The sequence below is a fragment of the Gavia stellata genome, chromosome 22 (genome assembly GCF_030936135.1).
Source record: "Gavia stellata isolate bGavSte3 chromosome 22, bGavSte3.hap2, whole genome shotgun sequence".
NCBI classification, from domain to species: Eukaryota; Metazoa; Chordata; class Aves; order Gaviiformes; family Gaviidae; genus Gavia; species Gavia stellata.
In genome coordinates, this window is record NC_082615.1 from 363,256 (window position 1) to 375,638 (window position 12,383).

The 12,383-nt window shown below is 42.1% G+C and overlaps 1 protein-coding gene across 2 annotated transcripts in view; it reads right to left on the minus strand.

Moving 5' to 3' along the window:
- Positions 1-8,569: 8,569 nt before the first annotated feature.
- The window catches only part of GAS7 (growth arrest specific 7), a 98,647-nt gene continuing 94,833 nt past the window's right edge, over positions 8,570-12,383 (minus strand). For both annotated transcript variants that reach the window (XM_059828221.1, XM_059828220.1), the window contains exons 12-14: positions 11,173-11,252; positions 9,489-9,587; positions 8,570-8,767 (exon numbers count right to left, since the gene is read on the minus strand). In XM_059828221.1, coding sequence (XP_059684204.1) covers positions 8,654-8,767; positions 9,489-9,587; positions 11,173-11,252 — 293 coding nt within the window. In that variant the 3' untranslated portion in view covers positions 8,570-8,653. The remainder of the gene's footprint in view (positions 8,768-9,488; positions 9,588-11,172; positions 11,253-12,383) is intronic.

Consider the following 12,383-nt stretch of genomic DNA (forward strand, 5'->3'; position numbering starts at 1 on the left):
ACTATCATGCAAAGATCTGAAAAGGATAAGTACAAGTAGATTAGACTCGAGTGATGTGATTGCAAATCCAAGCTGCATTAAGATGGTATCAACAAAGCAGTACATGTGTATATGGCACCCCAAGTGTTCTTTGATGATACTGCATTCAAAAGGTGTGTGGCTTTAGTTGTAGAAAAAGCAACTGGGTAAAGAGAATTCCATGCTCAATGTGTCTCTGTACAGTTTATTTGACAGGAGATGAGATGAGCACTGTGGTGCATATAAACTTGCAGAACAATATAGGAAAATACAGTTTAACCATATGAAATTGTTTTACAGTAAGACAGAAAAAATATGTATATGAAATGCCTTCAACACCGAAGGACAAGATCCACAGCTGACATAAAGTAGCTTCCACTGAACTCTGCCAGTTTACCCAAGCTGAAGATCTGCCCCTTAAATCTTTTCTGCATTCAACTTCTTCAGTTCAGTAAGTGATTCCTTCATGTATCCTTATGGAACAAAAGCCATCCTATAATTTGCACAATGATCCAAGATTTACTAGTTACCCAGAGAGAGGCTGCATGATACATAAACTATTTAAGGGTTCTTTTCAGCCAAAATTTATGGGAAGTTAAAAAATTTTGGTTAAACATCTTTAAAAATAAGTCATTAGTACTGGCAAAGACAACTTTCCTAGAAATTTAAAAGTATTTAGCAAAAGTTACACAAAAAGGACCAAATAAGCAACTTTATTTTAGTAGAAAACTCTGTTTCAGTATATGACCGGTGATCTGGCCTGCCTTTGAATCCCTGCTGTTAGAATGTCTGCAAAACTGTTCGGTGGATTTTTCACACTGTCTTGGGCTATCAAAAGAAAGGAAACCATCTAAGGAGGAGAAGAAAACATTTGTCCAATGCTAGCGCCTGCTTTTTTCATAATGGATAGAGGTTGCTGTCCCTAAAGAGTGTTTTTGACTTGCTGGAGTAAGGGAGTGGTAAACAGACATCCAAATTCCTTAGACTATTCTGAAAACCGCAGCCATCACATCAAAAAACTCCAAAGGAGCAAGCGATTTCAAGTCAAGCATTCCCAAATTCAAATGACTAAGATTGTCATGTCATGCAGATGTGAGATCCGCGAAATCACTATTCTGCTTTAGACTTCCAGTACCAGAAAATTTCTTCTCAGCAACTGCTTTAAAAAAAGAGTCAAGTTCTTCTATTTTACACAATAAAGGCCTGCTTAAGCCCCAAATGCCACTCACTCAACTGTTTTTTTGCAGAATTCCCTGCTTATTCTGCTGAGACCCCTATCCTGAAGGATGTGTCAGAAGATTAGGTTAGCAACGCTCCCTCAATGCAGTTGCTCCGACGTCTAACATTTCCTACTCCATTTTCAGCATTGAGAATTTAGGATGACTGTGCTGGACAGTAAATGATCAGTGAGACAAAGGCAGGTCTACTGGGTATGCAGATGTCCTAAAAGAGTGCACAGCGCAGCGCAAGGAAGGAGGGCTGAGAATCCTGCACAGATCTGTGCATACTGGCTGCTCCTGAGTTCTGGAAATTTGTAAGGTGAATCTATGTATCTTACATGCCTGTAGCAGATACAATTTAAAGAGGCACTTCAAGGGGAACTACTAGCAGAATTTTAGTAGGGTGGTGATACAAGCCATTACTCAGTTACTCGTTAAATCAGTAGCCCTGAATGACTGCATATATTCAAAACTATAGTCTTGTCCACTCACTGAACCTGAATACAGCAGCTGAAAAGCTTTTGTTCTGAATATCCACTGAGTTTGTCTCTTACGACGCACCTGAAATAGTTCAACTTAATGTAAGTTGAGGGAATTAAATTTGAATATTTCAAATTTATATATTTTTTCTGTAATAATTATGCAGTTAACCTAAGACTTATTTTTTATTGGTCTATGAAAGATTTTATCCATGCACAATTCTTAGAACCAGATGCATCATGAGGCACGAAAGGTTTCTGCCTTGAGGAATGCACGGGATTAAAAATTTAAGTCAAATTGTGCTATGTGTTGGTCCCTTCAGAAAAAATGTCCAGGAAGAAAAAAAAAATGTGACTAGCACAAAAAGGAGTTATTGCACTCCCAAACCCAGTGGCAGATAAGAAAAATCCAAAACAAAAACCAAAATAACCCCTCCAAAAAGCATGCACTTACCACTCTCAGAAAATATCCAAAAGCACGAAGTTTGGTCAGCACATGAAAGCAACAGAGACATTCTATGAAAATTCAAAATTAAAGAAAAGATCCTGAAAACTGGTATATCTCAGTGATGGAGGGTTGGCTACAGTAACAATGAAGGGGAAAAAATAAGAATTGAAAGATGCACATTTGTATGAATAAGATCTACCATAAGACAAAGTAATGAGTATTATTTACACAACAGTGCTTCTCAGGAAAAGACAAGGATTTGCTGACAGGAAAGACTTCATCACCATTATGCAAGAGAAAGGCTGTGTGCTCCAAGCTCCTGGAGAATACCTGCACGCCAGGCTTGACATGTGTCTGAGGGTCAGTTCAATGCAAGGGCGCAGGACGTCACAGCGCTGCCAAATGCCAAAAACCATTCTGTAGTCACCAGTGTGGCATTACCACATACCAGTCTCCCAGTGGCACAACCAGGTGCTAGTTGGAGAGCCCTGTATCAAGCAATAGATACAAGGAAACGTTTCATCACTGATTTTCTCATGCTAAGCAGAATTTGGAGAGTGATGAACCTGTTATTGGACCCATCAGGTTCTGAGGGAGATGAGTGCCTCGTGTCAAGAAGCTCAAATGCCACTGGGGCAGCCAAATATTTTCATGCCCTACGTGTCTGTTTTTAATTTGAATCTGCCTGTGACTACTGCCCACCTGGGTAAGTTAAATGTGACCAGCAAGCTCCTCTGGTAAAATGTCAGACACCTCTGCTGTGCAAAGAAGGACACCCGTCAGCCGTACGCCACTGTAGGAGTACGGGAGGAATGCCCACACAGCAAGAACCATTCACAGAAACGCTTCGGCAGCCTCTGGGACCTCATTCTCCTATTTCAACACATGCTGGGTAGCAAAAAGCCTATGGACTTTCCAGAAAGGTCTGTGATCAGGAAAACTCATTATTTTGAAAACTGCCTTTTGCCACTGTCTTTTGAAGACCTAATTCTTGCAAAGTGGAAATGTCAGGGTGACCAGGACTGCCGCCCGGACACCGGACTCTGCCATCTCTGGGAACAGACCCAGCAGGCTGCACTAGTTCAAAAGAGTACAGCTACTATAAAATAGCAAATACGTTTTCAGTTCAGAAGGAAACAATCAATTGATCACACCAAGAAGTCACACCTACTCATTCCAGGGGGACCTTCAAGGTGCTGGTCAGGATTTCTTAAGGTGCTTGATAGTGAAGGACCCACCTGGGTAAGCAGTGCTCTTTTTCTCCCTGTGTGTGACTGAAGAAATAATGGGCAGAGCTACTTTTTCACTTAATTTTGGATTTGGGTTTTTACAGCTGCATCAGAAGATGAGCTGTAGGCCCACGCTCTAGAGCTGTGCTCCTACCACACCCTGACACAGGGTCACTGGTGGAGCTGCTGGGAACTGCACGTATAGCAGCTAGGTCTTATACAGTAAGTATGTGAGGTTCTCATTTCTTAATGTTTACCTTTTACATGTACTCAACGACTAAGGAAAAAAGAAGCTTGTGCATTTCTATTTGTCAGCCTGATTTTCAAAGTCTCTTATCACCTACACGCTCCCTGTTGTGTTCCAAGAAATCTGTGAGTGCTGAATACTTCCAAAGAGCAGGTGAAAAGAAGAGTACGCATTTCTACATGAAGAGTCTAACTCGCAGCAAATATTTAAATAATGACATTAAAAACAGGGACAAATTTAAAGATGTTCTGAGAAGGTCTGAGAAATTATGACTGCTACTGAGCATGTCAAAGTTTCCTGTGAATGCTTTACAGAAACTCCTGTTAGAAAAAAACAAACAAACAAACAAAAGAGATGGTCTGAGTGCAGTTCACTGTCACAAGACAGCTACACACAGACATTACAGCATGATGCTGTCAGCTAAACAAAAAGCAGCTAGTTCTGCAACATGAAGCTGCGCAGATGCATAAAGGGTAAAGAGAACCAGAGCACAAGTTTGCGTGCTGCCTGTTATGCATAAAAAGAAGAATGATTTCAGTGTTTACTGTAATTGTGCAACACGAGGGGGAGCACAGCTACCCCACAGCAGCTCAGGCAGGGCTGCAGAGCGGAAAAAGTATTCTAGAAACATAACAGGCATTTCCATATGACTTTCGCTGCTGTTACGATATTTTATCATACAAAAAAAAAAAAAAAATTAAAGCTATCTCTAAAGAACCCAGTGTCAAATAGTGAAATAACATTCCTCCAAGGGAACAACTGAAGTCTTTCAAAATATGTTCAAGACTTAGAAGTGATGAATAAATGTGAGTTACAGATGTGAGTGAACCTGGAGCAGATTGGAAATATGAGAATTAGGCCTTTTTGGATGTTGCTCTATGAAAGCAACTGGAATCTTGACAGTGATGAGAGAAGAGTGCACTTGGCCCAAGTGGTAAAGGACTCATTGCTTTTAGCTCATTAACTCCGACAGGAATCAGCCAACAGCACTGGATCCAGAATGAGTTCTGTTAGGAAATAAGCTGAAAGAATACCTTAGAGAAAGACTTCCAACAAGGACTCTCTATTGAGTAAACTGTGCCAGAAGATGGCTTTGAAGACACAGGCGGGCTGGTATAGGTGATGAATAAAATGTTCTCATACTATACGGTAGCTGAGGTTACAGCTGGTAAGCACCTCACCAGCTCTGGCACCAGAGACAGGGCACCAAACGGACTCAAAGCCAAAGGAATTCACAAAGCCCTTGAGCTCAGACAAGGGCCAAAAGGCTCTGGCTGAAGCAGAGATGGCCAGGGAGCCAGAGGCTTAACAGCACAAGGTAAGTATGTGACAGCATCTCTTAGACAAAGAGGGAGCTCTGCAGGAGCAGCAGGACTCCTGAAACACAGGTGGCTTCAACAAAGACCTGAGCAAGCAGAGCTACCAGATAAGAACCAGAGGCAAATTCCCACTAACTGTACCTCTTCAGATGAAAGCAAACGGTACTAATCGAAAATGCACCTTCTGCTCTGTGACCATAGAGCTGTATGAAGATGGAGAACAGCCTTGTCACTCAACAAAGAAAGACTGATACCTGTAGTGACTAAAATAGTAAAAACACATCAAGTGTGTGAGCCCACCTGCCAGGTGAAAGGAGGTGATCCTTAAGCTCAGTACCTATGGAGGCAAGAGACTTAGTTTGCTATTCCTATTCATCAGTTACATTGCAACATCATCATGCTTTTCACATGCTAGCTATTTTAACGTAACACAAAGCTTGATCTTGCTCCAGAGAAGAAGTTGTTTAGGATGAGCTATTGCATGAGGAAAGACTGGGTTCAATGGCATTTTTGCAACTCAATGGAAGAGGAATAGAGCAATGCTGAAACTCCCAAAGTTACCTTGTTAGGAATGAACACGAGGGCAGGCGTCTATGCTTCCCTTCAAACACACCACTACCTTCTTTGAAGATGCTGCCTGTTCAGAAGCACAGGGGCTCCAGCACTCCCTGACTTGTAAGGCATCACACTGTCCAGGATACACCAGCCAGAGAAGTGAATGAGCCAGGTAACACTGATCCCACTGTCTGCAGTGTCATATCACAAGGGAATATCATCTTTTGCAGGAAATAAGCTGAAAACTCTCTACAAGCAACAGCAAAACTTCCCTAACACCTCCACCGACTACAGATGAAAGTCTTGCTGTAGAGCAAGCATCTCACCCACTGCAGAGCAGCACCGTGCGCGAGTTGGCTGGGCCTGGTAAAGGTTAACAGAGAGGTAGCAAGTGCTCTCCTCAGATTACCAAAGTGGAAAATAGATACAGACTCCATCAAGAGAATTATCGTTCTGTGCAGCTCACACATTCCTGCAACATTCCAAATGGATCAAAAACTAGAAGTAGGAAAACTGTCTGGAAATAAAACAAAAGGGAAAAAAGAATTACCAGAAAATACAACTGAGAATTGAGAGCAGCTTAAATACACTTCAGCAGAGGAACGAAAATACATTTCAGTCCTCAGAGAAACCTGTGCTAATGGACTGTATTTCCAGTCCAAAATAGATAAAATAACAAACATCTTTAAAGAAAGAGGAAAAATAAAGTGTAATTGGTAACAGATTATTGCAGATATTTTATTAAGGAGAATACTGTATAAAGTGCACAACTAGCTTGGTTTTGCAATCAAAACAAGAATGTGGTGAGGTGTCATCAAGATTGCTCGTTTTAATTTACAATACAGCTTAGAATACAGGGGTAGACCTGAGATGCAGCTCTTAAGGACTCCAGTTATTTTTGGCCATTGAAGTTTTGAAAGCTCACCCTGCACATGTGGGGTAAAAAAAAAAAAAAGAAAAAGTGACTGTCCTCCAAAGTGCATGGTAGAGATAGGAAAAGTATGCATTGGAATACCAAAAAATTAATAGGACAGAGAGTGAATCAGTAGGAAAACTGAAAAAGAGAGATCATCACGAAACTTCCCTGCTTGAGCAGCAGAAGAGGAGTCTAGGAACGCATATGTACTCTTAACTGAGCTCAAGGACTATGCGACGCTTAGGCAAACCATGTTTCATTTGTATTGCAATGGTCTTTGCAGGAACTTAGGAGAGACTGACGTTAACAGGATGCTGGATGCTTCCAACACTGAGAATAAAACAGTAGTAGCAAATTCCAAAGTGTGTAATGGAAGTGCAGTATGGGAGACGTCACATCAGGAACAGTGATCCTGAGCATACAGTGGTCATGGCATTGCACCTGCCAATGTGCAAAGGTTTATAAAGGTTAATGACGCAGCAGAGAAGTGGCTTGTGGAGGCATTTGCAAGACAGGAACAAATCTATACTGGTAAAGAGATGGTTGAGAAAAAGGAAACAATAGGAAAATACAACAGAATTCAGTCTGAAATAACAAACCGGAAAAATAATCATTGCAGCAATATTAAAAATGTGTTTCAGATAAGACTTCTCTGTATCTCAGTTTGTATTTGTAAAGGGGAATATTAATTCTCAGTGAGGGGAATATTAATTCTCAAGATATTAATTCTCAAAGTGCATCACAGCATTTTGCGGCTTGTGAACAAAAACCTTAAATAGTAGCAGAACAAAACAAAGATGCAATTTTGGTGCTGGGGAAAAAAGGATGGTAACAATGAGATAAAATGGAGCAGAACTGTGGATCAAATGAAATAGTACGGTTTGGAAAATTGGAGATAACAACACAGTAAACACTGAGTAAAGGCCACAGTGGTGAGATTCAAGGTTTCTGCTGCATCTAAAGCTAGAATCTTAAGAATCTTGGCATTGTGTGAAATGCTGAAAAATATATTAACTGCAACACTGAATAATCAGAAATAAAAGCGGGAGAAGAAAATGAGAATCTTTTCAAAGCCAGTCTCCAAACTACATAACACTATGCACCAAGAGCTGTGTTGAATTTTTGGTAGTTTGCAGTAAGGGTAACAAAAGAAAAACCTAAGGTTAAGAATCTGATGGTGCAGAAGTGCTGGAAACCTACATCTACATTTAATGTAATCTAGCATCACAGATTCATGGCACCTTTGAAAATCAGGGTCTAAAAAGATAAACCACAGAATTTAGCTGGACAAACTTGGTAATTAAAGATACCTAAAGGCTGAGATACTCACCTGAAGGAACCAACAAAGGGCAATTTAAACCTGGATCCCAAATAAAATGTTAGGAAATTCTGTGAGAAAACATCTTGCATAAGCAGGAAAGGTTTTGAACTTCTCATTTATTCCTTGGTATATAACCTCTTTCTGTCACTGAGGGCACTCAGACAGCTAATGAGGTAGGTATAGCACAACCAAGTCTCTCCTGATAAGTAACGGTGATGGTAACACTTTCAACCTTACTGATCGGCCTAGAACAGAAATCATGGTTTATGTATCCCTGAGAGGGAGTATAAAACAGGAAGAAACGGAGTCTTCTCCATAGATTTTGGGAGAATGGCCATCATTTCACTGCCATGGTGGGAAACTGTGTTACATGAAATAAATGTATTTGCACAACATTTCTGCGAGATATGTGTGTTTTATAGATGGGGAAGCCAGAAAATTTAGTTGACTTGCCTATGGCCATGAAAGCAGTCAGTGACAGACCTGGGATTCATGATCAGGACTTCCTTGCCTCCTGCATCACATTCAAACAGTTATCTACTTGCTGGCCAGAGGCTCACTGCATGGTTGTTCTAACATACTGTATAAAGATAGTCATGCGAGGGATGTAGCACAAAGTCACTGAAGAACAGAGCTCTCTCTGTATCAGAAAGCAGATTTCTTCCGGAAGCTGCGTGCAATTGGGAACCTCTGGTGGGAAGCACACATCTGGTTTCTTCACCCTGGAATGTCTGGTGCTTAAGGCTTAGCACAATGAGGACCATTTTAATGACTAAATGTACAGGCATAAATTACAAGGTGTCTAGTAGTGGAACAACCTTTTCCCTGTGCTCTTCTGACCCTTAAACAAACATTAGCCTGGTTAATTCGGTGGACTCATCACATACAACTACAGATCAGTCTATATTTCCATGTCCACAGGTCGGATATCTCCAGTTTTGTGTTCTTTTACCCACAGTTCCCTGTCTTTGGCAGGATCCACTTTCCGAAGCAACTGATCCACAAGCTCTACTGTCTAAAACGAACAAAACAAGAATCAAAATGTCAATGGTGCATTTCAAGCAGAGACAGTCATTACTCTGAAGCGTAGAGCAGCTATGGGCACGCCTACATTGCATTTGCAGACAAGTGAGAACTGCACGTACGCAAGACTCAGTGGACAACAGCCAGATCTGAATGTGAAGCCTCGTAGCAGGAAGCAGAGAAGAGGCAGACTTTTAACATCAAGCAGAGACAGGCTTCCTATGTCAGTCTCTGACTCCTGTCCTGCAATCTGTACCTTACACCAAATACAACCGGGTACTGAGGTCAGCATACATGCCCCATATTTTAATATTTGAAAACTAGTCAGTTTTTTAATAAGAAAAAAATATATACTCCCTCCCCCAACAGTGAAACTATTTACCATCTTCTTTGCAAGAACAGAAGACCTCAAAGAGTAGTGCATCATGCTGGGAGAGCTAATAATGGCTCATGCTGGCCAAATGTAACTCAATTCATTGTGTTTCCCCAAGCAAAAAACTGTGATCCAGCAGTATGAAATGTAACCAGGATCAGAGAGTCTTGGAGGAGCAGGACTGCAGGGTGGCAATACAGTACTGCTGCAAACTAACAAGCTGACCGCATACACTTTTCACATCTCCTTTTGATAGAGGTCAATCAGGTCAGGATAGGGACCATTCTGCTCAGCTGAAGTGCAGTAAAGACCAAAGGGACCGAACAAAGAGCAGACTTACACTTTGGTTGAACATATCTGTCTCATGCCGCAGCTGTGTATACTGGCAAAGATGCTGCCGAATCATCTCCACCCTTTCAACTTCTAGTCTCTCAAGCTCCTGGACACAAAGAAAAACAGGTCCGTATTTTTCTTGGAAGCTGAGCTTGAAGGCCCAGAGAAAGCATGGCACACAAAAGGTTGCCAGTCAGTGCAATAGTACCCCAGGATCACGCTTTGGAGCTGAACTCTGTGGTTGCACATCCCTCTGATTTGCAGAGAATCGGAGACAGCAAGCAACAGAAATCACTTCAGCCTGAACCTAATGACAGAAAAGAAGGTCGAAACCTTTCCAAAACTGAGACAACCAAGGCACAGAGAGGAGCTACTGTCTTCAGGGACGCTGCACACAAGAGCGAATCTGCTTCCTGCAAGAAGCTTTGCTGCTAGCTTCAGAAGTTACAGTGATTCCTTGGGGAAGCAGGAGACCGCATTGGGCTGTATGGCTCATAGGGCCTAACTGCCCTCGGTCTAACCAGACACCCATAAGACCAGTTTTATCTGTTCACCTGATGATGAGCTGGGACAAGTCTCCACCTCACTCAGCTGGCAGTAAGCAGACCACAGCAACGCTTTAGTTGAAAAGGCAGATGATTTCTAAATTTCATCCTGATTTTTTCTGTCCCCTTCTTCTCCCGGATTCTGATATTATATCCCAAAATCTGCATTTAGTCCCTCCTTGTCCATCTGAGCAGCAGCAGTGGAAGCAGCATGCTATGGAAGTCTGTCTTTAAAGACAGATACTGTAATGGACTTCGCTGTATCACTAGAAAGCTCTTATTCACGGGGACATCAATGGGGCCAAATCTTAAAAAACCTGCCTTCAGAGGGCATTCGGGTATCCACTTACTGGGCATCATGGTGGAGTGCAACCTGAGCATACACAAGCAGGCAGGCTGCTACATTGCCTTCCCTGTGAGATCTGCAATTTGTTAAACATCTTTTGGGAAACAGATTCTTCATTACAGCATAAAAATCTCAGATGGCAGACTATCTGCCTGGGGAGGAAGAAGAGCAAAGGAGCTTATGGTATGGACAGGACTGAAGTACACTGAGCTCCTATTGCTGCTGCCGGGTCATGCACTGCCCTTCTGGAAAAAATGGCCCACTTTGAACTCAGACCCCCTTACTTAGGGCACAGATGCACAGGACCAGAACACAGAACCCAGTGTGCTAGTGCAGGTAGGCACACCATACACAGAACGTGCACTGTATCTGCACCAGAAACTTCAAGAAGGAAGGTACACAAGCAAACACAAATCTTCAGACCTCAACTCTCGATTTTGAATTGCCTGTGAACTAATCTGTATCTGAGCTGATCAGATGCAGACTGTTTTTCAATTTAGATTTTATATTCATGTATACCAAGACTTACCTTCAAATGCTTCTCAGCCTGAGTTTCACCACTTACAAACCTCCTATGCAGCCTGCAGGCTATGACTTCCCTCTTGAGCTATCTACTAGTGCACTTCTGAGTCGTACTTCTCCAGGAGCAAATATGCAGCTAACACATACCTGGCCATAGCTGAACACAGTGGCACTGATGATCAGTGTCATTTGCATCAGTGAGCTGTGAGTGACGGATGTTGTACGTTACTACAATTTTGCAATGTTATACATGTAAGATGCTACACAGGGTTACATACCAGAGTGGTGGTCACCATTTCCTCAAACCACTTGGACTGGGCTTGATTGTAAAGATCCACGCAGCGCATCAGGTCATCTCCTGAAAAGTTCAAGATAGCAACACATTAGTATTCTCTAGCCAGTGTTATGGAACTTAGAAGGAAACTGCAGTGCAGGTTTTGAAGACAGACCCAGAGGGTTTGGAGGTAAGTCCTGGCAGAGTTGAAGGCAGTTCTGTTACATGGTATTTGTTAGGTGCAACAAAATTCATGCACTTGATGCCTGGTAAAAGATCAGGTGATTGGGGTGAGAAAGAATGAGGGAGGGAGAAAGACAAGATTTTTAAAAGGAAAACACGAACATTAAGTAATATTTTACAAAATGCCCAGAACTATGAAAGCAAGTTACTTCAGTTAAAAAAATAAAGGTCATAGACAGAAAGTTATATCTGAAAAATAAAATAAAATGGGAAATCAATGAGTTAGTGAGCTGCAGGGTAGCACTCTGTAGGTAAGACTTCATTCTAAGACGGGTCTGTTTAAAACGGGAGCAAAGCGTCATGCTCAAGCTGTCTGAGATCGAGGGATGCTTATTAGCAACCTCAACCCAGTTGCACACTCATGCATTCTCCAGCCTCTGAAGATGCACGATTCCAGAGCTCTGGCTTCCTCCCATGTTCAGAGCAGTAACACAATAAGCTGCGATTATTTCAATTTTTTCTTTGTTGCAGGACTCTGTTCTGACAGAGAGGGAAAGGTGGGTGGAAAATCTGGAAGGCATGTCTCAGAGATCGCTGCTTTCCAGCTAGTAAATTCTCTTTCTTCTTTAAATGAGGCTCAGTTACACTCTCCCTAATGGTTTGATGCCTAGGCCCAGGGCTCAAATTCATCCTGTTGTTTTAGGTGCAAAAAGGTCTTTATACATAAACCGGGGATGAATCAAGCTTTAAGAACAGGACTCCACAGACCAAACAAGTGTCAAAGAAGTAAATGCATCTGGAAGTCTCTCATGGACTTAGAACTTGGGGTGGCAACCGAACTCTACAAAGAAACCAGGATTCAGGGCTTAAAGCTCAGCAACAAGCTTATCCACCCAGACAGGGGATGTCTAGTCTGACATGACAAGTCCGAACTAATGGCTCCCACACTCCAGGAGGCTCTTCGGGAGCTATCTGACTTGGGCTTATCCTCCACCCACCCGAGTGAATCTGAGCCACTGTACAGCCAGGAAC